Source organism: Nomascus leucogenys, chromosome 1a (assembly GCF_006542625.1).
Source record: "Nomascus leucogenys isolate Asia chromosome 1a, Asia_NLE_v1, whole genome shotgun sequence".
Lineage (NCBI taxonomy): Eukaryota > Metazoa > Chordata > Mammalia > Primates > Hylobatidae > Nomascus > Nomascus leucogenys.
This window is the reverse complement of record NC_044381.1, coordinates 47,642,722-47,670,617: the sequence shown is the minus strand read 5'-3', so window position 1 is coordinate 47,670,617 and position 27,896 is coordinate 47,642,722. Positions and strand designations below refer to the sequence as shown.

Here is a 27,896-nt window from a genome sequence, read left to right as displayed (position 1 = left end):
TTAAATAATATCTGGGTGAGGGGCACGCAGGTGTGAGCTTATTATTCATCTGACCTCTCTGCATGTCCAGCTATTTCATAAGAAAACCATTCTATGTCTCATTATGTCACCATCACACAGCTGTTGAGAAGCTCACACAATGTCTTACACTTGCCCACCCACCCTGGGTGACATTCTAAGGGGTCTCTGAGCAAGCCTGTCTCAGTGCTGAGGACCTCGAGATCCATGTATACTTAAATCCTGGGTGAGTTGGCCATTTTGGGAAAAAAGTAGTGAGCAGTAAATTTCCAGTCCGGCACAGCTTCGAAAAATGTTCAAGGATTCCAGTAAATGTGGGTAAAGATGAAACAAATAACCTCAGAAAAGCAAGTATTAACTCAATTACTTTGTAATAGCTTTACCAAATTACATTTAGATGAATTACAGTCATGCACTGCTTAATGATGGGGATATGCTCTGAGAAATGCATCATTATGAGATTTTGTCTTTGTGCGACCATCATAGAGTGCACTTATACAAACCTAGATATTACAGTCTACTACACACCTAGGCTGTATGGTACAGCCTACTGCTCCCAGGCTACAAACCTGTACAGCATGGGACTGTACTGAATACTTCAGGCCTTGTAACACAGAGGTAAGTATTTGTGTATCTAAACATAGAAGAGATACGGTAAACCTATAGTATTAGAATTTTATGGGTCCATCATTGACCAAAACATCGTATGTGGCACATGACTGCATACCTCTTAATTACAATGTCCTTTAATTTTTAAATCACTTCATTAAAGGGTAAAAAGGAAACTGAAAAAAAAAAAAAGATAACCTTGACAATGCATTTTTATTTTTAAAAGTGCAATTCTGCGAAACACTTGATCTCAATCACCAGTTTCTGGATCAGCTAGCTACGTCACAGTGGTCTGGAAATTTAGGAAAAAAAAAAAAAGTACACGTATGAATGTGTGTGTATGTCTATGTATGTGTGAGGTCTTTAAAAAAAATTCTATATTCTGAGCCCAAACATCCAGAGAGTCTGATCTAGTGTATATTTTTAATCTGTATTTTGTTCATAAGCTTGCAGGTGGTTATCATGGGCAGCCAGGCGAGGATGGATTGCTCTGAAACAACTTCCATAACAAGATCAAAACCCCAAGCTGGGGTGTAAACAAAAGCTGATTTGATAAGCTGAACAGATCATTCTGCATGAGAACACCAGCAAGCTGCGGAGACTTACTTTCAAGGGGGTGCACAACTTCCCAGGCCAAAGGTGATTTCATCTTCCATTGCGCAATTGCCCACACTACTCCTGAACCTTACAGAGAAGGGGGAAAGGCACCAAGGAACCGCAGGAGACTCAGACTCTGCCCTCTGCTCCACCGACGAACATGGCTCCCTATGACTCAGAGGCCCAAACAAGGCTTTCCCCAGCCTTCTGCCAACCACACAAACCCGTGCTGTCCAATGAGGCCATTATTTGTCTATTTACATTTAAATTAGATAAAATTAAATAAAATTCAGTTCTTCAGTCCCAATAGCCATATTTCAGGTATTCATTAGGCTCATGTGGCTGGTGGCTACTGTACTATAAACACTTCTGCCATCACAGAAAATTCTATCAGACAGGGCCTACCCAAAGCAGTAATTTCATTATGAACAGGTGTTTGTTCACATTTTCCCTGATGATAGGTTTGGTTTTCAAGCTTTTGTCCAGCCCCGCACTTGAGGGATACAACACCCACCCAGAGTGACAGTGACTGCCTGAAGTGAGGAACGCTGGCAGAGACAGGCAGGGAAATCTCTAGGTCAGGTGTCATTTGCAAACCACCCCAAGCCACAGGTCCCCACACCCCAGCTCCTCCCATGGCTGAGAATCACCATGGTTCTTTAAAACTTTTTTAAGGAGCCTTGTTCCATTTCTAACCACAAATGCCAACCTTCTAAGATACAAAAAAAAAAAAAAAAAAAAGAGACAGACAATGTAGAGAAAAGTATTTAGGTGAAGGATCAGCCCATCCATGTAGCCAAAACAGAGCTAGTTAGAACACAGCGGTCTTTGGAAGAAGATATAAAGATGTTTTTAAAGTTTCTACTGTGAAGTCTTTAATGCAGGCAAAGGTAAACAAGCTAGTATGCTGAACTCCCACGTACCCATCACCAGCTTCAGCACTAACCAGCTCAAGCCCATCTGGTTTCCTCCATCCCCCCTCCCTTCCACCTTGGCGCCCTTCAGGTGGGGGCAGGCAAGAAGTTGTGTCTACACTGAAGGAAGAAGGCCAGCGTGCAGGGGTGGAGGCTGGCCTGGGGGCTCTCTAGGTATCATCCTGGGTGACAGCTGCTAACTCTCTGAGCTTCCGTTCACTAATAATATGAGCCCCAATCTCATCAGACTGCCGGGAGGAATTCATGAAACAGTCCCTGTGAAATGCTCAGCCTCACGTCTGGCCAAGCATAGGCCCAGGAAACATTCAGTCCTGTGGCTGGTGTGGTGCCTGTCATCGTTCTCCTTCCACAGCCCCGCCACACTGCTTGCTCTTGATTCCACCTCCCTCGGTGTCTTCCTAACTCTTTTTAAAGCTAGCACAATTTGGTTTCGTGGTTTCAATTTGGGAGGAAAAAAAAATCTGCTCTGGTCTGAGTGTGGGTGTCCTTCAAAATCCACACATTGAAACCAAATCACCAAATACCAAATGGAGGTGATAATGTTAGGAGCTGAGGCCTCTGAGGGTCAAGCCCTCACACATGGGATTAGTGCCATAAAAGAGGCCCCAGATAGCTGCCTTGCCCCTTCCACCAGGTGAGGACACCGCAAGAAGAAGGCATCCATGAACCTGGAAGTGGGCCCTCACCAGATGAATCTGCCCCGTCTTGATCTTTGACTTCCCAGCCTCCAGACCTGTGAGAATAAATATTTGTTGTTTATACGCTGCCCAGTTTATGATATTTTGTTACAGCAGCCTTAAACAGACTAAGACAAAGTCCATACAGAAAGAGATAACATTATCACCGCTGCTGCGGTGGCTTATGACTGTGCCCACCACTGCTGCTGTGATGACAGCCTCCACTGCCATTGGTACAATTAGGTGTAATAATACCAACCACCAGCTGCTGAGCTTTCATTCTGTGTTGAGCACTGGGTTAAACGCTTTAAAAATATTATCCCATTCAATCCTCATAGGCACCCTGTGAGATTCCTTTCTCATTTCCACTTGACAGTTGAGAAAACAGACCCAGAGAATTTAAGTGACTTGCCTAAAATCACACAGCTGAGGAAACCTTAAACCCGGGTCTTCCTGACTCACAAGTTCCATGCCTCCTACCACCAAACCACAGCTAAAATCCTCCTGCAGTTAAGGTTTGATGTGAGAACCCACCCTTGCTCACCAAAATGAAAAGACATTTATATCACATGTTCTAAAAGAGAAAAACTGTGGAAACAGACTCTCTTTTCAAATAGCTACTTGATGCTCTTTTTTCTTTGTCTTTTTGAGAGATGAGGTTAAAGGGGATTTCAGGAGCACAAAAAGCATATCTCACCAGTGAGAAAAGGAAAGAAACATAAAGAAGCACTTTATCACAACAACATTATGCACAATTCCCAGAGAAGAAATATGAGCTTGCAAATATAGGAAAGTACTCTGCAAATTAAACAACAAAAAAAGTACTTCTTGCATTTTAAATCAGTTATGTGAGGAAAGTCTGAGTCCCTTCCTGGAAATAATTCATTTTCGGAGACAATTCAAGATAATGGAAGTTGAGCTACAACATTCTTCCAATAAATTAGCCACTCCAGACAGAGAGGTACATGCATTATAAAAGCCAAATTTTTCAGGCTGGGTGCAGTGGCTCATGCCTGTAATCTCAGCACTTTGGGAGGCCAAGACGGGTAGATCACCTGAGGTCAGGAGTTCGAGACCAACCTGACCAACATGGCGAAATCCCATCTCTACTAAAAATACAAAAAATTAGCTGGGTGTGGTGGCACATGCCTGTAGTCCCAGCTACTTGGGAGGCTGAGGCAGGAGAATTGCTTGAACCCGGGAGGCAGAGGTTACAGTGAGCCAAGATGGCGCCATTGCACTCCAGCCTGGGCGACAGAGCCAAACTCCATCTCAAAAAAAAAAAAAAAAGACACACAAAGCTTAGATATTTTAATTAGCAGGAAGGTGCCTTTTAATCTACGCAGGAGTTGTCGGGTTTTTTCTTAGCTTACAAGCCAGTGTGCAGTCCCCCACTTTCTCTGTTAGTATTTAGTACAGTCTGCCTCTCCTCCCCTCCATTAGATACTTGGAGGGCACAAATATTATTCCTCTGTGAGATATAAGCACCTGGCATAGGCCTGGCACAGAGTAGGTATTTAATACATGTTTGTAGAAAGTGGGAAGAAAAAAAAAACCAACAGGAGAAAAAAAAAGCCAATAGGAGGATGAATCTGAAATTGTTCTTCTGCATTTCTCCTGTTTATTACCATTGCAAAAGGCTTCACTGAAAGCCCAGCCAGGGACTTGGAGGGGAAAGGGAGAGAATGCCCAAAGCTTGATCAATAGGCGCTTTCCACATAATTACATAAATCTAAACCCAGCCGCTTGCCCACCCTCTCGCCAAGAAGAAACAGACAATGTAGACACCGTCCCTTAAAAAAGAACTGAGAGGAAACAAAGCAGGCCTTGCCTTTTCGTCCTGGTACAGCTTGTTGACGCTCTCCAGCTGGAAGTTGTGGCTGGACTGGATTTTGTCAAGCTGCTCCCGCTGCTTCTCCAGCTCTCCCTGGAACTCGTTCTTCTTCAGCTCCACGGCGCCTCTCTCCGCAGCCGCCCTGCGGACCCTGCCTTCCAGCTCCATGATCCGTGTCTACAAGGAGACCGTGGCATTAGGACTGATGCCAAGTTACCTGCGGAGCCTGGACCACCTGAGCGCCCTCCACAAAGACCACCTTGGGGCCCAGGGCCAGTACCAGTCTCATACACACAAGTGCCCAAGGCTGTGTTTTAAGTCAACTGGATAGAAGCTGGAGCAGTTTCTTCTGGAAAAATGGTCTCTGTAAGTGAAGGAAGGCTCTGTGCACTCACACCGCACTTCCCGCTGGGTTTTTGTGAGGCTTAAATGTGCTAAGTGCATAGAATGCCTCATGCTTTACCTGGCATGAGATGATGCTCAAATATTTAATTCTTCTTTGCTGCTAACAAAGCACTTAACAACTCTTTAGCAGACACAATTTCTGAAAACTCAGTTCTCCAACTCCAGACAAGCAGACCTCATCTGCCCAGAGAACAGGAGCTCCCGTGGAAGCTGAGACACAGGGAGTACAAGCCCAGGAGGGTAAGTGTGAGAACAGGACAGAGCGCAGACGGGCTGGGGTGCCACGGCTAAGCCCATGCGGGTTGGAATCCCTGCTCCACCTCAACCTCTCTGTGCCTCAGTCTGACCCCCTGTGAAATGAGGAAAGTCAAGTCTCAACCTTGTAGGGTTTGTGCACAAAAGGAGATAATTTGTATAAAGTACTGTGAAAGAGAAATTATTCTGACATTTATTAAAATGGTAAGAAAGACTATTCAAAACGATTGCAATAGGAGAGGGAAATTGTGCTCAACGCTGAACACATCAAAGACAGCTGGGGATTTACAGCCAACGAGCACAGTGCGGGGAGTCAGTGGATGGAAATCGCCCCCAGAGTAGGGAGATTCTTGCTAAACTGGCCTAACAAGATTCTTGCTAAATGCAGGCCAACGACTTAGACAGCAAGGGTAGGGATGAGGAACGTGGTCAAGGATCAGGGGTAGAAGGATGGCTTAGCGGGATCCTTTGCTAGGACTGGGCTGGGCAGGCCAAAGACAGGGAGTGAGAGTTGGGAGGGGCCAAGATCAAGGCCTAGTCAAGAAGACGGCTCAGAAGGGCCCAACTCAAGTTCAATCAAGGAGCATCTTTGTCACTGCTCAGCACTGTACCTGACCCATGACTGCAACGGTAAATGAGGAAGTTAAAATTATTATTATCGTTAAGTGATGAAGATAAAGATTGGTACCTTTCAAAACATATTTCTTATACCCAACATCCAAGCACACTTCTAATACTACTCTTCGATATCTTGTGCACCGGAGGACCGCAAACAATGGACTATGGCCAGTGTACGTAAGCAAGCTGTCTTCCCAGAACCACCCCAGTAGCTCAAATGAATGCTGTTAACTCACAGGAAAGGCAGGGAGGGATACCACAACTGCAATCCTACACAACCACAGAGGGGACCTCTCCTACCCAAAGCTGCTTGGGGTCTGGCCCAGGGCTGTGGGGGTGTGCAGAGTCCTAAACTCACCTTACAAGCATGTGCCCTGCACAAAACGCCCTGGCTGACACGAAACAACAAACCCCTGGGACCCCATCATAACAAAATAAACAAAACATAAACATAAAATAAACATAACAATAAACAAAACAAAACACCTGGAGATCCATGCTCCGGGAGCTCGCAATCCAGTAGTTGAAGCCCAAGACGATGATGCAGGCCACCAGGGCAGCCAGCACGAGGGGCGGCGACTTCATGCTGCGACGCCCGTTTCCCAAGCCCATCATCTCAAAATCAGCACTGAGAATCTGCCAAGTAAAAGCAAATAAATAAACATCAACACTAGTATTATCATCTCTGAAGCAGACCGTATCATCCTTACAACCAAGAGGAAAGGGGTCTTGCCAGGAAGCATGGGCTGGTAGCTCCTCCTTGACGTGCAAAGCTGTCGAGGGAGAAGAGTATGTGGATGGCATGCACAGAGCCCACGGTGCTGTGCACCCAGGGCAGTGTGGCCAGCTCCCAGGACAGGCTCAGAGGAGCAGGCACTGCCCCGAAACCCGCCACAGATTAGCTAGAGACCTGGGGCAAGACATGATTCCTCTTACACTTCGGATTCCTCCCCTGTAAAATCATTACCATACTCACCTTCCCGGCATAGTTTGAGAATTAATCATTTCTGTAAACAGCAATGTTTGAGAAGTAATCATTTCTGTAAACACCAATAACAAATATTAAGTGCTTCCGCATCATATTAGAAAGACTATATTCCTCATTATTCCTCAGAGAGAGCTTTTTGCTTTGATTCCTAACTAGGGAGGTTTTTTTTTACCCTTGACAGGATTACTAATGACACCCAATTAAAGCATTTCTCAAGCAAAGCAGGAAACCCATTCTGGAGGTGAACGTGAACTCCCCCCATGTACATCATTATTCAGGCACAGCCCTGGCTATAGAAGTGTCTCCTCCTTCATGACATACAACACAAGTGGGAGGTGTGCCATCTGCCTGAAGTCACCAGAAAAAATGTGTTCCATCTTAGGATTTGAGGTGGAAACAAGGCATTCATTCCATGCCAAATGAGAGCACCTTGTCTTTCGAACATTCATTTCTCACTTTAGGGACCGTATCTGTGCAACTGCTGCATCGTACGCCTCACGTTAGGAAACACAGTGCCTCTGTGTGAGAGCTACAGAGTGCACAAAAAATACAGCTTAGAAGAAAGATGCCATAAATTTTGTTAATGGGCTTCAATTCAAAGCCAGGTCTACCTGGATGCAAGCACTGGTCTCTAGGAACAAGGAAAGTAGACTTTTCCAAATGGCTTTTCCCGAGCCAGATAAAACAGAACCTTATCAGAGTGAGAGTAGCTGCACTGCAACAAACAGCCTTTGAGCACAGAGAGCCTTTTACACCAGGGGTGTCTAGCAACAGAGGAGGAAAGGGAAGGGGAGGGTGGGGAAAAAAGACAAGGGATGGGGAAGGAAGAGGAGACCACCAAGGATTCACCTGCAAAACCCAATTCTCACCAGTGAGAACGTGGGAGAGCTGATCCTCACCCTATGGTCTTGTCAGGTGGGTCATCAAAAGGCTTCCTCTTTCTTAACAGCTAGCTACTAGTATGGGGGCCTGCCAGGGGATAAAGAAGCAATCTAGCAGAATCATCTAAAATAAAGCATCCCCAGAATTCCCATGGGTGGAAATTCTGACCTGTGATCATGTCTTACCAGCTTCTGGCCTCTCAGGATGAAAGGGGAAACAACGTTTTTCTTTCAATTATCAGCTGATATCAGCAAGCACTGAATATACTCAAGAAGCATAAGCTCAGAAATAAGAAACTTCTAGAAGATTCTACAGATCCCGCTGAAAATGTGTCTCCATTGTCCTATCGTATCTCATTTTGATCACAAGAGTCTCTTTTTTGACTCTTAAATTTTTTTAAATTTTTGTTTGTTTATTTTAGAGACAGGATCTCTGTCGCCCAGGGTGGAGTCAGTGGCGCAACTGTGGCTCACTGAAGCCTCAAACTCTTGGGCTCAAATAATCCTCCTGCCTCACCCTCTCAAGTAGCTGGGACTATAGGCATGGGCCACCATGCCCAGATAATTTTTTAAAACAATTTTTGTACAGACAGGGTCTCACTATTGCCTAGGTTGGCCTCAAATTCCTGACCTCAAGTGATCCTCCCATCTGGGCCTCTCAAAGTACTGGGATTACAGGTATGAGCCAGTGCACCCAGCCTTAACTTTTTTTTTTTTTGAGACAGAGTTTCCCTCTTGTTGTCCAGACTGGAGTGCAATGGTGTGATCTCGGCTCACCACAACCTCCGCCTCCCGGGTTAAAGCGATTCTCCTGCCTCAGCTCCCCGAGTAGCTGGGATTACAGGCATGCGCCGCCATGGCCAGCTAACCTTGTTTTTAAAATATAAAAGTACAAACACAAGAGGGGGTGGTGGGGACTTTTCCAAATAGCTTTTGCTAAGGAAAAAATAGGAAACTACACACAGTAAAGTATAAATTGGTCGGGTGCAGTGGCTCATGCCTGTAATCCTAGCACTTTGGGAGGCCAAGGCAGGTAGATGGCCTGAAGTCAGGAATTTGAGACCAGCCTGGCCAACGTGGTGAAACTCTATCTCTACTAAAAATACAAAAATCAGCCAGGCCTGGTGGCGCATGCCTGTAGTCCCAGGAGGCTGAGACAGGAGAAAAGCTTGAACCCGGGAGGCAGAGCTTGCAGTGAGCCAAGATCACACCACTGCACTCCAGCCTGGGCAATAGAGTGAGACTCTGATTCAAAAAATAAAAAAATAAAAAAGGATAAATTACATCCCCCTCATCCTACTCCAAAGGAAAGGGATAACATTTTCTAACATCTGGGTCCTTCTATTCCAGTGGTCCTCAACACTCAAGGGGCATCAGCATCACCTGGGACACTTTTTTTTTTTTTTTTTTTTGAGACAGAGTCTCACTCTGTCACCAGGCTGGAGTGCAGTGGCGCGATCTAGACTCACTGCAAGCTCCTCCTCCCAGGTTCATGCCATTGTCCTGCCTCAGCCTCCCGAGTAGCTGGGACTACAGGGGCCAACCACCACGCCTGGCTAATTTTTTGTAGTTTTAGTAGAGACAAAGTTTCACCGTGTTAGCCAGGATGGTCTCAATCTCCTGACCTCGTGATCTGCCTGCCTCAGCCTCCCAAAGTGCTGGGATTACAGGCGTGAGCCACCACACCCGGCCTGACACTTTTTAAAATATCAATACCTGGGCTCCACCACTGCATTTCTTCTTTCTTTCCTTTTTTTCTTGAGACAGGGTCTCACTCTGTCACTCAGGCTGACACACTCACTCTGTTGCCCAGGCTGAAATAGCTGCCTAGTGGTGTGATCCCAGCCTCAATTTCCTGGGCTCAAGTGATCCTCCCACCTCAGCTTCCCAAGTAGCTGGGACTACTGGTGTGTGCCACCATGCCCAGCTAATTTTTTCTATGTTTGTAGAGATGGGGTCTCACTATGTTACTCAATCTGGTCTCAAACTCCTGGGCTCAGTGATCCTCCCGCCTCAGCCTCCTGAAGTGCTGGGAGTACAGGTGTGAGCCATCACACCTGGCCCCCACCCCTGCATTTCTAATTCAGTGGGGTTTAGGGCAAGGCCCAGATATTGGTATTTTTTAACCTCCCCAGGTGATTCATATGTATAGCCGCTATTCTAGATGTTTCTAGATGCATATATAAGCATCAATATATTTATTTTAATCCAAACAAGATCACACCATTCACACTATTCCGCAAATGCTGTTTATTTCTTAGTAACACATCTTGCCTCCCTTTTTTAGCAGCACATTATGGTTTGCTCCATTCTTTTCAAAGGGCTGAATAGGGCACCACTGTGTGCCAAGATTTGCTTAACTGATCTGCTACAGAGAAACAGTCAAGGTTTTCCAGGCTTATTTCCAACAATGCTACCATAACAGCCTTACATAGCTGTCCCTCGGTATTCACTGGGGATTGGTTCCAGGGCCCCCCGAGGACACCAAAAGCCAAGGATGTTCAAGTCTCTTATATAAAATGGCATAATATGTGAATCCAACCCAGGCACATCCTCCTCTAAGCTTTAAACCATGTCTAGATTACTTACGATACTTAGTACAATGTAAATGCTATGTAATTAGCTGTTAAGCCATGTTTAGGAACTAATGACAACAAAGTCTATACACGTTCAGTAGAGATGTAACCACTGTAGGCCTAATTTTTGTTTGTTTTTCTGAGATAGAGTCTTGCTCTGTCACCCAGGCTAGAGTGCAGTGGCACGAACTTGGCTCACTGCAACCTCCGCCTCCCAAGTTCAAAGGATTCTCCCATCTCAGCCTCCTGAGTAGCTGGGATTAGAGGTGCCCACCACCACACCCAGCTAGTTTTTTTGTACTTTTAGTAGAGACGGTGTTTCACTATGTTGGCCAGGCTGGTCTCGAATTCTCGGCCTCAAGTGATCTGCCTGCCTCGGCCTCCCAAAGTGCTGGGATTACAGGTGTTGAGCCACCATGCCCAGCCAGGCTTAACTACATTTTGAACGGCTAGTTTAATCTGCAGATGTGGAACTGTGCACCCATCTCTGTGTTTATGAACTCTTACCTATGTGTACAGTCCCTTATTCACAACTTTGAAATCCAAAACGGTCTCTAAAAACTCAGACATTTTTAAAAACTTTTCCAGCAACAAAACCTGAACTGAGATCAAGGTCTGATCAGAACTTATCTGAAGCTACTTACAGTCTTTATCTTCCTCCCTTCATGTGAATGCTCATACATTTCACTGCAGAAAGATGAGTGTTTGAGTATGCGGTGCTGTCCTAGATCCTCCTGGGGCTGTCACATAATATATAATAAATGCCCAATGTTACCTGAATTCTGAAAAAAGTCCTGAGTTCCAAACCTAGCTGGGCTCAAGGAGCTTGAGATGAACCAACAGCGAGCTTACTGTTGTGAGGCAGTGCTCAATACAGGGGCTCGTATCAGCTTTGGGGGCATTATCATCCCCATTTTGCAGGAGATGAAATAAATCACATCTCTGTGGATCTATTTCTGGGTCAAAAATGTATGTTTTTAATATTGATAGAGCTTCTCTCTTCCAAAATAGTTGGCAAATTACAAAGGGAAAAACAGTTCTATTACATGAAGAATCCTGGCAGATGCCACCTTAGCCACATGTTCAAGCTTGGTATCCCTGATAATGAGGCACATCGACATCACATACCCCCTGACCTGGCGCACTAGGAGGGCACAGCACCTCTACAGTCTCCTGCCAGGGATGCATAACCTCAATCTTATTAGGAGAAAACTCAGAGGAAGTCAACTCGTCAGACATTCTATAAGACACTTGGCCAGCACGGTTAAAAAGATACTGCCAAGGTTAATCTCTTAATTTTGATAAATTCTACGGTTAAGGGGAAACAGGGTAAAGGGTATATACGAACTATATGTACTATTTTTCCAACCCTTCCTTAAGTCTAAACTATATAAAAATTATTGATAGATCCTAACCATATCCAAAACAGGTCCAACCTGTCAAATGCATGAGCCCTTTGAACCTTCTAGTTAAATATTAATATCTTTAAAATTTCCTTCCTCTCGCTGGGCACAGAGGCTCATGCTTGTAATTCCAGCACTTTAGGAGGCCGAGGCAAGCAGATCATGAGGTCAGTTCAAGACCATCCTCACCAATATGGTGAAACCCCATTCTATTAAAAATACAAAAAGTAGCCAGGGGTGGTGCCTGCCTGTAGTCCCAGCTACTCAGGAGGCTGAGGCAGAAGAATCACTTGAACCTGGGAGGCAGAGGTTGCAGTGAACCGAGATCGTGCCACTGCACTCCAGCCTGGGGGCGACAGAGTGAGACTCTGTCCCAGAAAAACAAAAAGATAGTTAGGCCTACAAAAAAAATTTCCTTCTTTCATATAGGGGTTTTAATCACAATCTTCTGCAGCAAGAGAATGCCTGTTTTCTGACATAACAACATAGAAAACAAACTTTTTAATGCCTGGCAATCTCATTAGTGATATTTTCAAGCACATTAATTATGAGTATAAATGAGTGTCTTTTCATTTATTGGCCATCTGCATGTTTATTTTAGTGAAATGCCTTTTCATATTCTTTGCCCAATTTTAAACTGGGGTGTTCATCTTATTGATTTGCTAAAGCTCTTTGTCTGCTAAAGGTAAACCAATCTTTGGTCCTTCATTTGAATAATTTTTTTCAATTTTTCATCTATTCTTTTACTTTATAGAATTTTTGCCCAAAGTTTTTTTTTTTTTTTTTTTGAAGGTTCTACTTTTTTTTAATTATTATTATTATACTTTAAGTTCTGGGATACATGTGCAGAACGTGCAGGTTTGTTACATAGGTATACATGTGCCATGATGGTTTGCTGCACCCATCAACCTGTCATCTACATTTAGTTACTTCTCCTAATGCTTACCCCTCCCCTAGCCCCCTACCCCCCCACAGGCCCTGGTGTGTGATGTTTCCCTCCCTGTGTCCATGTGTTCTCATTGTTCAGCTCCCACTTATGAATGAGAATATGTGGTGTTTGGTTTTCTGTTCCTGTGTTAGTTTGCTGAGAATGATGGTTTCCAGCTTCATCCATGTCCCTGGCAAAGGACATGAACTCATTTATGGCTGCATAGTATTCCATGGTGTATATGTGCCACGTTTTCTTTATCTAGTCTATCGATGGGCATTTGGGTTGGTTCCAAGTCTTTGCTATCGTGAACAGTGCCGCAATAAACATACGTGTGCATGTGTCTTTATAGTAGAATGATTTATAATCCTTTGGGTATATACCCAGTAATGGGATTGCTATGCCAAATGGTATTTCTGGTTCCAGATCCTTGAGGAATCACCAAGCTGTTTTCCACAATGGTTGAACTAACTTACACTCCCACCAACAGTGTAAAAGCGTTCCTATTTCTCCACATTTTCTCCAGCATCTGTGGTTTCCTGACTTTTTAAGGATCACCATTCTAACTGGCCTGAGATGGTATCTCACTGTGGTTTTGATTTGCATTTCTCTAATGACCAATGATGATGAGCTTTTGTTCATGTTTGTTGGCTGCATAAATGTCTTCTTTTGAGAAGTCTCTGTTCATATCCTTCGCCCAGTTTTTGATGGTTTTTTTTTTCTTGTAACTTTAAATTCTTTGTAGATTCTGGATATTAGCCCTTTGTCAGATGGACAGATTACAAAAGTTTTCTCCCATTCTGTAGGCTGCCTATTCACTCTGATGATAGTTTCTTTTTTTTTTTTTTCTGAGACGGAGTCTTGCTGTTGCCCAGGCTGGAGTGCAGTGGCGCAATCTCGGCTCACTGCAAGCTCCGCCTCCCGGGTTCACGCCATTCTCCTGCCTCAGCCTCTCCGAGTAGCTGGGACTACAGGTGCCCGCCACCACGCCCGGCTATTTTTTTTTTGTATTTTTAGTAGAGACGGGGTTTCACTGTGGTCTGGATCTCCTGACCTCGTGATCCGCCCGCCTCAGCCTCCCAAAGTGCTGGGACCACAAGCGTGAGCCACCGCGCCCGGCCGATGATAGTTTCTTTAGCTGTGCAGAGGCTCGTTAGCTTAACTAGAACCCATTTGTCTATTTTGGCTTTTGTTGCCATTGCTTTTGGTGTTTTAGTCATGAAGTCTTTGCCCATGCCCACGTACTGCCCAGGTTTTCTTCTAGGGTGTTTATGGTTTTAGGTCTTACGTTTAAGTCTTTAATCCATCTTGAGTTAATTTTTGTATAAGGTGTAAGGAAGAGGTCCAGTTTCAGTTTTCTGCATACGGCTTGCCAGTTTTCCCAACACTATTTATTAAATAGGGAATCCTTTCTCCATTGCTTGTTTTTGTCAGGTTTGTCAAAGATCAGATGGTTGTAGACGTGTGGCATTCTTTCTGAGCCCTCTGTTCTGTTCCATTGGTCTATGTATCTGTTTTGGTACCAGTACCATGCTGTTTTGGTTACTGTAGCCTTGTAGTAGTTTGAAGTCAGGCAGCATGATGCCTCCAGCTTTGTCTTTTTGCTTAGAATTGTCTTGGCTATATGAGCTCTTTTTTGGTTCCATATGAAATTCAAAGTTTTTTTTTTTTTTAATTCTGTGAAGAAAGTAAATGGTAGCTTGATGGCGACAGCAATGAATCTATAAATTACTTTGGGCAGTATGGCCATTTTCACGATATTGATTCTTCCGATCCATGAGCATGGAATGTTTCTCCATTTGTTTGTGTCCTCTCTTACTTCCTTGAACAGTGATTTGTAGTTCTCCTTGAAGAGGTCCTTCACATCCCTTGTAAGTTGTACTCCTAGGTATTTTATTTTCCTTGTAGCAATTATGAATGAGAGCTCATTCATGATTTGGCTATTAGTGTATAGGAATGCTTGTGATTTTTGCACATTGATTTTGTATCCTGAGACTTTGCTGAAGTTGCTTATCAGCTTAAGGAGATTTTAGGCCGAGACGATGAGGTTTTCTAAATATATAATCATGTCATCTGCAAACAGAGACAATATGACTTCCTCTCTTCCTGTATGAATACATTTCTTTCTCTTGCCTGATTGCCCTGGCCAGAACTTCAAATACCATGTTGAATAGGAGTGATGAGAGAGGACATCCTTGTCTATGGCAGTGTTCAAAGGGAATGCTTCCAGCTTTTGCCCATTCAGTATGATATTGGCTGTGGGTTTGTCATAAATAGCTCTTATTATTTTGAGATATGTTCCATCAATACCTAGTTTATTGAGAGTTTTTAGCATGAAGGGGTGTGGAATTTGATCAAAGGCCTTCTCTGCATCTATTGAGAGAACCATGTGGTTTTTGTCATTGGTTCTGTTTACATGATGGATCACGTTTATTGATTTGCATATGTTGAACCAGCCTTGCATCCCAGGGATGAAACCGACTTGATCGTGGTGGATAAGCTTTTTGATGTGCTGCTGGATTTGGTTTGCCAGTATTTTATTGAGGATTTCCACATCGATGTTCATCAGGGATATTGGTCTGAAATTTTCTTTTTTTGTTGTGTCTAGGCCAGGTTTTGGTATCAGGATGATGCTGGCCTCACAAAACGAGTTAGGGAAGAGTCCCTCTTTTTCTATTGTTTGGAATAGTTTCAGAAGGAATGGTACCAGCTCCTCTTTGTACCTCTGGTAGAGTTCGGCTGTGATTCTGTCTGGTCCTGGGCTTTGGTTGGTTGGTAGGCTATTAATTACTGCCTCAATTTCAGAACTTGTTATTGTTCTATTCAGGGATTTGACTTCTTCCTTGGTTTAGTCTTGGGAGGGTTTATGTGTCCAGGAATTTATCCATTTCTTCCAGATTTTCTAGTTTATTTGCATAGAGGTGTTTATAGTATTCTCTGATTTTAGTTTGTATTTCTGTGGGATCAGTGGTGATCTCCCCTTTACCATTTTTTATTGTGTCTATTTCAATCTTCTTTCTTTTCTTCTTTATTAGTCTAGCTAGCAGTCTATCTATTTCATTAATCTTTTCAAACAACCAGCTCCTGGATTCATTGTTTTTTTTTGAAGGGTGTATATAGATAGATAGATAGATAGATAGATAGATAGATAGATAGTTAGCTCTTCTTGTTGCATTGATTCCTTTACCATTATGTAATGCCCTTTTTAAATCTTTGTTGGTTTAAAGTCTGTTTTTTCAGAGACTAGGACTGCAACCCCTGGTTTTTTGTTTTTTTTTTTGCTTTCCGTTTGCTTGGTAAATATTCTTCCATCCCTTTATTTTGAGCCTATGTGTGTCTTTGCATGTGAGATGGGTCTCCTGAATACAGCATACCTATGGGTCTTGACTCTATCCAATTTGCCAGTCTGTGTCTTTTAATTGGGGCATTTGGCCCATTTACATTTAAGGTTAATATTGTTATGTGTGAATTTGATCCTGTCATTATGATGCTAGCTGGTTATTTTGTCCGTTAGTTGATGCAGTTTCTTCATAGTGTCGATGGTCTTTACAATTTGGTATGCTTTTGCAGTGGCTGGTACTGGTTTTTCCTTTCCATATTTAGTGCTTCCTTTAGGAGCTCTTGTCAGGCAGTCCTGCTGGTGACAAAATCTCTCAGCATTTGCTTGTCTGTAAAGGATTTTACTTATCCTTTGCTTATGAAGCTTAGTTTGGCTAGATACGAAATTCTGGGTTGAAAATTCTTTTAAGAATGTTGAATATTGGCCCCCACTCTCTTCTGGCTTGTAGGGTTTCTGCAGAGAGATCTGCTGTTCATCTGATGGGCTTCCCTTTGTGGGTAACCTGACCTTTTTCTCTGGCTGCCCTTAACATTTTTTCCTTCATTTCAACCTTGGTGAACCTGACAATTATGTGTCTTCAGGTTGCTCTTCTCGAGGAGTATCTTTGTGGTGTTCTCTGTATTTCCTGAATTTGAATGTTGGCCTGTCTTGCTAGGTTGGGGAAGTTCTCCTGGATAATATCCTGAAGAGTGTTTCCAACTTGGTTCCATTCTCCCCATCACTTTCAGGTACACCAATCAAACATAGGTTTGGTCTTTTCACATAGTCCCATATTTGTTGGAGGCTTTGTTCATTCCTTTTCATTCTTTCTTCTCTAATCTTGTCTTCAGGCTTTATTTCATTAAGTTGATCTTCAACCTCTGATATCCTTTCTTCCGCTTGACTGATTTGGCTATTGATTACTTGTATATGCTTCACGAAGTTCTTGTGCTGTGTTTTTCAGCTCCGTCAGGTCACTTATGTTCTTCTCTAAACTGCTTATTCTAGTTAGCAATTCCTCTAAACTTTTGTCAAGGTTCTTAGCTTCCTTGCATTGGGTTAGAACATGCTCCTTTAGCTCGGAGGAGTTTGTTATTACCCACCTTCTGAAGCCTACTTCTGTCAGTTCATCAAACTCATTCTCTGTCCAGTTTTGTTCCCTTGCTGGCGAGGAGTTGTGATCCTTTGGAGGAGAAGAGGCATTCTGGTTTTTGGAATTTTCAGCCTTTATGTGCAGGTTTTTCCTCATCTTCGTGGATGTATCTACCTTTGGTCTTTGATATTGGTGAACTTCAGATGGGGTTTCTGTGTGGACGTCCTTTTTGTTGATGTTATTCCTTTGTTAGTTTTCCTTCTCACTGTCAGGCCCCTCTGCTGCAGGTCTGCTGGAGTTTGCTGGACGTCCACTCCAGACACTGCCTGGGTATCACCAGTGGAGGCATCAGAAAAGCAAAGATTGCTGCCTGTTCCTTCCTCTAGAAGCTTTGTCGCATGGGGGCACCCACCAGATGCCAGCCGGAGCTCTCCTGTATGAGATGAGCTGTCAAGCCCCGCTAGGAGGTGTCTCCCAGTCAGGAGGCACAGGGGTCAGGGACCCACTTGAAGAGGCAGTCTGTCCCTTAGCAGACCTCGCACACTGTGCTGGGAGATTTGCTGCTCTCTTCAGAGCTGGCAGGCAGGAACATTTAAGTCTGCTGAAGCTATGCCCACAGCTACCCCTTCCCCCAGGTGCTCTGTCCCAGGGAGCTGGGAGTTTTATCTATAAGACTGGGGCTGCTGCCTTTCTTTCAGAGATGCCCTGCTCAGAGAGGAGGAATCTAGAGAGGCAGTCTGGCCACAGTGGCTTTGCCAAGCTGCAGTGGGCTCTACCCAGTTCGAACTGGCAGCTTTCTTTACACTGTGAGAGGAAAATCACCTACTCCAGCCTCAGTAATGGCAGATGCCCCTCCCCCCGACCAAGCTTGAGCATCCCAGGGCAACTTCAGACTGCTGTGCTGGCAGCAAGAATTTCAAGCCAGTGTTTCTTAGCTTGCTGCGCTCCATTGGGGTGGAATCCAATGAGTTAGACCACTTGGCTCCCTGGCTTCAGCCTCCTTTCCAGGAGAGTGAACAGTTCTGTCTCACTGGTGTTCCAACTGCCACTAGGGTACCAAAAAAAAAAAAAACAAAAAACTCCTGCAGCTAGCTCAGCGTCTGCCCAAATGGCCGCCCAGTTTTGTGGTTGAAACCCAGGGCCCTGGTGGTGTAGGCACCTGAGGGAATCTCCTGGTCTCCGGGTTGCAAAGATCATGGGAATAGCATAGTATCTGGGCCAGAGTGCACTGTCCCTCATGACACAGTCCCTCACAGTTTCCCTTGGCTAGGGGAGGAGTTCCCCAACCCCTTGCACTTCCTAGATGAGGTGACGCCCCACCCTGCTTCTGCTCACCCTCTGTGGGCTGCACCCACCATCTAACCAGTCCCAGTGAGATGAGCCAGGTACCTCAGTTGGAAATGCAGAAAGCACCTGTCTTCTGTGTTGATCTCGCTGGGAGCTGCAGATCAGAGCTGTTCCTATTTGGCCATCTTGCCGGCCACTCTATTGTTGTTTTAAATAACCTAATCTTGTCAGTCCTTTATTACTTCTCGATTGTTGTTATATTTAGAAGGGCATTTCCTATTCTAAGTTTATAAACACACTTACCCACATTGTTTTCCAATGTACAGTTTCATATTTACATTTAAATTGTTCATCCATTTAAAATTCCTTTTTGATGTAAGGAGTAAGGAAATACAAAGAATGCAGAAGTAAGGAAATACAAAGAATGCAGCTTTTTTTTTCCTGTAGTGACAAGCCAGTTCTGCCACGGCCCTTTACTGAATAATCTATTTTTACCTACTGCTTTGAACAACTATATTTGTTATATACTAAATTTTCTAACAATATACTTTTTTTTAAAGAGATGGAATCTTGTCACCCAGGCTGGAGTGCAGTGGTACAATCATGGCTCACTGCAGCCTCGAACGCCTGGACCCAGGCAATCCTCACACCTCAGTCTCCCAGTAGCTGGAACCATAGGCACACGCCGCGGCACATGGCTTGACAAAATACTTTTAGATGTGACCCTTGCAAGGCCTTTTGTTATTCTAGTAGATGTAAGTCAGTGGATGGGTTATAAGTTTGAAAACAGAAAATAAACTTGATTATCACTTCAAGGGAAGTGTACAGATAATCATTTAATATTCTCTTTTCTTTAGACAGCCAATAAAAAATTTATTGAGCAGCTACCATGAGTCAGGTGCTGTATTCACATCAGGCAGCTCAGGGTGGTATTAAGAGCAGACTGGAATCCCACAGCCATGTCTGAACCCTGGCTCCACTACTCAGGAACCCCACAGACTGGAACCTCACAGCCATGTCTGACACTGACTCCACCATTCAGGAACCCCAAGACTGGAACCCCACAACCATGTCTGACCCTGGGTCTACCACTCAGGGGACACAAGACCTGCCTGTGCCTCACTGTCCTGCTCACAAGGTTTTTATGAGAATTCAGTGAGTTGAGTGAGTGGCGCTTAGAGCTACATTTGGCACATAGTAATTGCTCAACAAATGTTTACAATTATTAGGGATGGAAAGATGAATAACAAATCATTTCTAGATTCAATCTTTTTTCCATTTTATGAGGAAACAGTGATGCATGTTTTCCTTCCATAACCATTCTACTTTATAGCAACCAGCCCTCTTCTTTCCTTCTCCTGACTCTGCCACCAACTAAAATAGCAGTACCTGCCATTACCTGGGGATGACCTACAGATGCCACTGAGGCAGTGGACATTCCAGACCAGGATCATATTATGAAAAAGGTTTGAGGAAGCCAAGCCTCAAATAGTCCTGGAAGTCATACAATCCTGGAAGCCCCTCACTGTCACCCAGTGCTTGGCTGGCCAGGAAGGTGAGCAGCTGTCTAGACAGCACTCTTAGGAGAGCCCTGGGCTCCAAATGGGAGCATGGCTGCCCAGGTAAACAGTGACACAAGGAAGGGAAGTAACACAATGAGGCTTCAGGCCTGCAAGGTGCTTCCTAACAGGCTTCCAGGACTGTAGAAACCCTTGCTGCTGAAGGATGAGGGACAGACACTGGCAAGAAATGATCAAGACTGATGAAGGCTGAGGGCAGGAACTCAGAGGCAGAGTTTACGGTGGTCAAATACATCTGACACTCTCCCTTCTCCCACGTTAGAATTTATTTGGATTGGGGATGAGACGGAAGTGGGTGAGTGATATACTGCGCCAACCAGATATATTAATTTAATATTCATTTTAAGCTTCAGAATGTTTGTCTCATACTTGATTATAAGCTTCCAACATACTGAAAATGATTAATTTAAATCAGCTAAACTCTGGGAGGCTCCAGGCTTTCCCAAAATGAAAACAAGTGGTGTGTTTTTGGTGTGCGCAGTGGCTCATGCCTGTAATCCCAGCACTTTGGGAGGCCAAGGCAGGCAATCACCTGAGGTCAGGAATTTGAGGCCAGCCTGGCCAACATATCAAAACCCTGTCTCTACTAAAAATACAATTAGCCGGGCATGGTGGTGGGCGCCTATAATCCCAGCTACTTGGGAGGCTGAGGCAGGAGAATCGCTTGAACTTGGGAGGCAGAGGTTGCTGTGAGCCGAGATTGCGCCACTGCACTCCAGCCTGAAAGCAAGACTCTGCCTCAAAAAAAAAAAAAAGAAACAAACAAAAAAAACCCAAATTATCTGGGTGTGGTGGCACACACCTGTAATCCCAGCTACTTGGGAGGCTAAGGCATGAGAATTGCTTGAACTCAGGAGACAAAGGTTGCAGTGAATTGTGATTGCGTCACTGCACGCCAGCCTGGGTGACAGAGCAAGATTTCTGTCTCAAAAAAAAAAAAAAAAAAATCACTTGATAAATCAGAAAAGAAAAAAACTGCATATTCTTACCTACTGGTTTAATTAATTTAAAAATTCAACCTATTGGTTAAAATTATTATTTGCTTGTAAGACAAAATGTTTGTAATTTAACAAAGACTTCTAATTACTTTTTTAAAAAGAAAGAAAAGGAATATGAAAATGGACAGCATGCCAAATACACGAGCCCCTTGACCTTCCTAGTTAAATATTATGTTTAACATTTCCTTATTTTCATACAAGGCTTTTAATCAGAAAAGCAAATATATAGGAGCAATCGGGTCAGATTAGCATGTTTGACCAACATCACGCAGAAACTGGGCTTCTCCAAACAGTAGTGGAACCACACCTCTACTCCTTCTCATAGGAATGGCCCCAGCAGCTCAGCAGGAAGTTCAGAAGTCACTGCAATGAGCAAACAGACTTGAGCACACCCCGGCGCAGCCTGGAGTCCGGGAAAGAATCAGTCACCAAGTTTTCTGATGGCTTGGAAATATTCCACCCTGTCCCATGAATGTCTCTAAGCCAGGGGTGAGCCAACTATGGCCCAAAGGCCAGATCCGGGCCTGCTTTTTAAAGTTTTACGGTACGCAGCCATCAATACTGCCTATGGCTGCTTTCTGGCTACAAAGTAGAACTGAGTAGTTGAGACAGAGGCCTACCCACAGACCAACTCTGCCCATAGGGTATTATGATGATTAAACATTTACCATCTGACCATTTAGACAGTTTGTCAACTCTGCCTCTAACCCATTGGGATTAAATGACCAAGGTCACTGTGTTCTGCTTAAATTGCTTTAAAAACTTACTAGGAAATACACAGAATCTCTTCCTCTCACTTCCCCAAAATGAACACCATCTTTTCCCCAATGCTGGAAGCTGACAGTGTCTAAAGATTAAAACTTTTAAAATGAATGTATAGTGGTAGGTGGTAGAAACACCAAAAAGCGAGGTAGATGTGAACTAGGGAATCAAATTCTTCCTGTTTTGAAATTTTCTGAAGAACGGTGGAACCACCGTCAAGAATATATCCTGGGGCCAGCATGGTGGCTCATATCTGTAATCCCAGCACTTTGGGAGGCCGAGGCAGGAGGATCACTTGAGCCCAGGAATTCGAGACCAGATTGGGCAATTGGGCAATGTTATGCAGGGAGACCATGTCTCTACAAAAAAATATTTAAAAAAGAATACATCTTGGGCCAGGCGCGGTGGCTCACGCCTGTAATCCAAGCACTTTGGGGGGCTGAGGCAGATGGATCACCTGAGGTAGGGAGTTCAAGACAAGCCTGAGCCACATGGAGAAACCCTGTCTCTACTAAAAATACAAAATTAGCAGGGCGTGGTGTTGCATGCCTGTAATCCCAGATAGCTGGGAGGCTGAGGCAGGAGAATCGCTTGAACCTGGGAGACGGAGTTTTTGGTGAGCCGAGATAGTGCCATTGCACTCCAGCCTGGGCAACAAAAGCAAAACTCCATCAAAAAAAAAAAAAGAAAAAAAAGAAAAGAAAAAGAATACATCTTAGTAGGAGCTGTTTTCCTTAAGTCACAAACTGCAGCCCAAGGGCCGAATCCTGCCAGCCATCTATTTTTGTACACTGCCCACAAATTAAGAATAGTTTTTACATTTTCTTTTTTTATTTTTTATTTTTTGAGACGAAGTCTCACTCTGTCACCCAGGCTGGAGTGCAGTGGTGCAATCTCAGCTGTCTGTAACCTCCGCCTCCTGGATTCAAGTGATTCGAATGCCTCAACCTCCCAGGTAGCTGGGATTATAGGCACATGCCACCACGCCCAGCTAATTTTTGTATTTTCCTTTTTTTTTTTTTAAATAGAGATGGGGTTTCACCATGTTGGCCAGGTTGGTCTCAAACTCCTGACTTCAGGTGATCTGCCCTCCTCAGCCTCCCAAAGTGCTGGGATTACAGGCGTGAGCGACCGCGCCCAGCCAGTTTTTACATTTTCAATGGCTGAAGAAAGTTAAAAGAATAATATTTCATGAGAGAGTGCTTCAAAGGGCTGAGATAAATTCTCCACATATTCCTGGCTGCCTGTGGGGAAGACCCAAAAGAGCCCAGCAGGGCTGAAAACCAAGAAGAACTGAGAATCAGCTGAAACTTGCAGTGTTCCCCAACCCGCACACAGACCTACTGATAGAGGGACGGAGACTGACCTGGCAGGTGACTCCTGGTTCAGTGCTCCTTGGAGAATCTGGACACCATGAAGTGACAATAGATGTCAGTTTAGCTACCCGTTATTCTGAGTGCTTCCTTAGCAGTACTGTTGAGGCAGTGTGGCTTAGGAAAAGAACATGGACGGGGGTCAGGCCAAAGGGAGTTTTAATCCTAGCTTTCTTATTATTTGCATAAATTTTGGTGAGTGGTATAATCCCCCTATCTTATTCAATCCTTGTAAAAGTCCATTGAAGTAGGCTTACTACTGTCCCCATGTTCTAGGATGCAGTGATATGAGACTTTAAATCTGTAAAACCTTTTGTTGTGAGGATTAAAAATTACAATGGCAATAAAGTACACACCACATGATAATTGCTCAATAGGTTTTTTTTTTTTTGGTTTGGAAATAAAAGGATACCTCATGACACACAAAAATTACATGAAATTAAAACTTCGGTATCCATAAATAAAGTTTTATTGGAACAGAACCATGCCCATTCATTTACATATTGTCTGTGGCTATTGGGCTGTAACAGCAGAGCTGAGTAGTTGTGACAGGGACCATAGGGTCTTCAACACCTAAAATAGTATCTGGTCCTTTTCAGAAACAGGTTGCCAACTCCTGCTGTAGTTCAGTGGTTCTTAAAGTGTGGTCCCCATATTAGCAGCATCAGCATTACCTTGGAATTTGTCAGAAATGCAAATTTTGTGGCCCACCCCAGACCTACCAAGTCAGAGGTCTGTTTATTCTACTAATAAATGCAAACACAGGAGAGAGAAATACCATGGCTGGCAAAGCTCTGTACTGAGTCAGCCTTGCATGAGATACTTCATGAAGTAGAAACTATGCTGATGTAACCAGATCTGACAAGACACAGGCCCAAAATACTTAAAATTAAGAGAAAGAGTATTTAAAACAGGGTTTCCACTTCTAATGTTGTTAACAACAAATCCAGCCCTATGTGTATATTGGGCCTTGAGATACAATATAACTGTAACAGCAAATACATGTAGTTTACAAATAAGCAACAAATGCACATACAGGAGAGTGTTCAAGTTTTTTTATTACCGAGAAACATCAAAAAAGTTGGGAAACGATAGCAAATTACAATATAAACAACTATAATCATATTATATAGTATTTATATATGTACTTTTTTCTGTCAGGCACTAATCTTCAAAATCTTAGCAAGAGGAAGTCCTACTAATAAAGCGCTTAAGGGTGTTAAAGGAAAATAAGATCAAAATGTAAAAATCTGAGAAGGCATGGACTTTTTTTTTTTTTTTTTCCTGAAAGCGTGACAAATATCTGTGTGAAAGAAAGGAAATACTCTCTGGAAATTTAAGAAACACTTCATAAATTTGGAGACAGGTCTCTCTTTTAATGTAACTTCATCAATAACTTGAAAAGTCCAGAAAACCACCATGATCTTTAAGGACAGTTTTTGGGGAGCAAGTGAAGTATCATTCGCCCTTTTCTAAGATGAGAGCAAAAGCATAGTAGCACCATTCCTTCTGTTCCTTCCACTTTTTTACAAATGTTTAAAAAATTGTTTTGCTTTACGAAAACAGAAGTGCTTTTAAAAAATCCCAATTACGAATGTTATTTCTCACATTAGGTCACTGAAAAAGAAATGTATCTTTTTTCATAGGGCAACTTATTTTTTATTTTAAGAAAAAACAAGTAATAATAATAATGCTGCAGAATTTAAGCCAAAGGCACAGAACACCGCTCCCCCGCCCCCAGTGGCCACCCCAGGTCCTTTGAGAAATGCGGCTGGACCTCAGGGACCACGCTGCCTTCAAGCTCCCTCACACCAATAGTGCCCATCAACTGACACCTGTCTCCTCTCAGCACACCTGCCTAAAGGGATGCTCCACCCTTCCTACTGATCCACACAGACGCATTTTCCCCAGGTTCTGCCCTCTGTACTTCCAATGCAGAAAGCCAGCTCGCACTTTCACAGGATAAGGGTAGCAGTTCCCTCCTTCCTGGGGAAGGTGGCCATAATAAACCCTGGTGGCCCTAGGCCTGCTACGGTCAGCTGTCCTAACTGTTGTTTCTGCCCAGCCCTCAACAACAACAGCGGGTGGAATGTAAATGCAAAATCTTTTCATTTCCCATCAATAACTGGACCTAAACCAGCCATTAGGAAGCAGATGGTATCCTTGGCCCTTAATATCCAAGTCACCACAATTTCCTGGCCCCACCCTCAGCACTCCTTTCCTCTCATTTCTTTCGTTTTCCTGTAAAACTAACTTTAAAAAAAATGTGAAAATCGGATAACCTCTCCATAGGAGAACAAAATATATCTTAAAAGCTAACCTCTTTAAACATCCTAACAATTCAATTTTTGTTCATTGACACCTTAAGAATTGAGTGTCTGGCCTAAAAACAGTAAGTTTTAGCAAGTTACTAGTTTCTATTTAGAAAGTAATGAGCTTAGCTTCATCTTTTATAACACAACTGGAGGAAACCAGGATGCCTTTGGAGACCCACAAAAACTGACAAGAGATTGTCCCACGCCCTCCAAAATTCAGAAATACTAAAACTGAGATTTGAGCCAACCTGATGGTCATGAGCTAAACAAAGCCACTCAAGCGCTGCTAAATACTTCATCAGGTTATTGTATATCTCACTAATCCGGCCCTAGAAATGTTCCTCAATAATTTGCATAATGTAGGACCTAGGGACACCAAATCAGACAAAGGAAACCTCAAAACTGTGCAAGTCACACAAGTTTAGTTTTGCAAATCTGGCTGTGGGACATCTGAAATTGTCCAGCATCATCGTGGTATTTCAAATAATTCTTAAATTTTGCTAAAAAAATTCATCAAAATTGTTATTCTTCACATTTTGTTTCTTAAAAGCAAATCATTAAAAATATTAAATGGGATATGATTTTTACAGCAGGGCAAAGTTGTGTGGATCCTCCACGTTGGCAAAGGTGGAAACACAGGTATGCGAGAAAACCCCGAGCATCCGCGAGAACGGGATGCAGCCGCGCTCTGGCCGCGCGGCGGGAGGACCAGGCGCCAAGCTCCGGGGTCACCAGCCACGAGGCCCATCAGCAACGTGGACCCCAGGGCGGCCGGAGCGCGCCTAGGGCTGGAGGGGGAGGAAGAGGAGGCGGGAGCCGAGAGACTGGCGGCTCAACCAGCCCCCCGCGCCTCGTGCAAATCACGCTGCAGAACTGGAACTAGTGCTACTTAGCGGGTGCACGCTTTTGACTTTGGATGCCGACGCGCGTGACAAAGCTCAGAACAAAAAGAAAGGCCCCGCATCGCCTGAGACTGCAGGGCAGGGAATCCTCGCGAGGCCCCTCATCGCAGGGCAAGGGGGCCGCGCGCCCGGCCTTGGGGAGCGAGCCGAGGGGCCCGGGCGGCCGCGGGCTACTCGGTGCAGGAAGGTGCGGAGCCAGCCCCGAGCGCAGCCAGCGAAGGCTGCAGCCCCGGCGCAAGCTGCGGGGAGGGTCTGGGGACCGACGCGAAGTCTCGGGACGCTGGGTACGGGCCCTGGGCAAAGGAGGGAGGAAGCGATGGACCGCGGTTCGGGCAGCCTGGGGCCGCGCGCCGCCCACTCACCTCTTTTCGCGGCTCCGGCCGCAGCTCGGCGATGCGGGGCCCCGCTACGAGGCCGCCCGGGCCGCTCTCCCGCCGCCGCCGGCCTCGAGCTCCGGCCGGCTCCGCGCCGTGCGCCCCGCGCCTCCGCGTCCAGCGCCGCCGCGTCCCCGGCCTCCGCAGCGGCAAGGCCCCGCCCCCGAGCAGCGCCGGCGGCGCGAAGGGAGGAGGCGGCGCCGCGAGCGCGGAGAGGCGAGGCAGGGGCTGCTGGGGCCGCGCGGACTCCCGGCTCTACGGTGCGCGCGCCCCAGCCAGTGGCCGTCTCTCGGCGGGAGCAGGAACGCCAGCGTGCTCTCTGTTTTCGCCGCTGGGCGTTGCCCCTTCCCCCCGGCCACCCCATCGCCCCTTCCGACGCGGGAGCTGGCGCCTGAGCAGCAGCGCGGAGTGGGGAAGCGGCGATGGGGAAAGGGTACCTGGGGGGAGCCCCCATCTCACGTTCCGCCCCGAGGGAATGTTCCCGAACAGCCAACCACACCCAGCGCCACACTCACGTTACCTTCTTTATAAAAGTCGTCTGGGTCAAAACTGCCCAGAGAAGGAAGCGAACGAAAAACAGGTTTTTAGGGGGTTTATACTCACAAAATTGTCTTTTTTCTCCCACGAGGCATTCCCTGTTGACCATCATCTCGCCTCGGTTGTCACCGCTCAGGCCTTAGTGTTTGGTCTGTGACCCTTCCACTACTAGCAACGGAAAAAGTGAAGATTCCCGGACGCCTTCGGGTGTGATCTTCCAGCCTAGGCAGCTGCATTTGAAACAGCGCCTCAGGTGACGCTCAGGCGCACTGACGTTTGAGAAGCCCTATGAGGCCGTACCTCCTAGAGAGAATGCCACAAAACTAATGACCTATAGGGAAACCATGCTAGAAAATTCTAAAGCAATGGTTCTTAACTCTGGCAGCACCTGCCATCCATTAGAATTATTTGGGGACCTTTTAGAGCATTTAGGTACCAGGGTCCCACTTCCAGAGTTCAAACTGAACTTGATATTTTTTGTTTGTTTTGAGCTTCCCAGATAATCCTAATACAGTATACGGCCAAGATTGAGAACAGTTTTCCTAGAATCATGTCTTTTCATGTCTTCTTAGCTCTGGTGTCTGGGAAAGGAAACTCCTTCCTCTGTGCCTCTCCCAAATCCCGACAATAAA

At 44.9% G+C, this 27,896-nt stretch overlaps 1 protein-coding gene across 2 annotated transcripts in view; it reads right to left on the bottom strand.

The window, feature by feature from the left end:
* Positions 1-27,507, bottom strand: part of GOLM1 (golgi membrane protein 1) — a 73,242-nt gene extending 45,735 nt beyond the window's left edge. The window contains exons 1-3 of one of the 2 annotated variants that reach the window (XM_004087027.3): positions 27,331-27,507; positions 6,435-6,584; positions 4,668-4,847 (exon numbers count right to left, since the gene is read on the bottom strand). In XM_004087027.3, the coding sequence (XP_004087075.2) occupies positions 4,668-4,847; positions 6,435-6,563 (309 nt within the window). In that variant the 5' untranslated portion in view covers positions 6,564-6,584; positions 27,331-27,507. Of the gene's footprint in view, positions 1-4,667; positions 4,848-6,434; positions 6,585-26,715; positions 26,896-27,330 lie in introns of those variants that run through there. The other variant, XM_003267494.4, reaches the window with a different exon arrangement.
* Between the last annotated feature and the right edge of the window lie 389 nt (positions 27,508-27,896).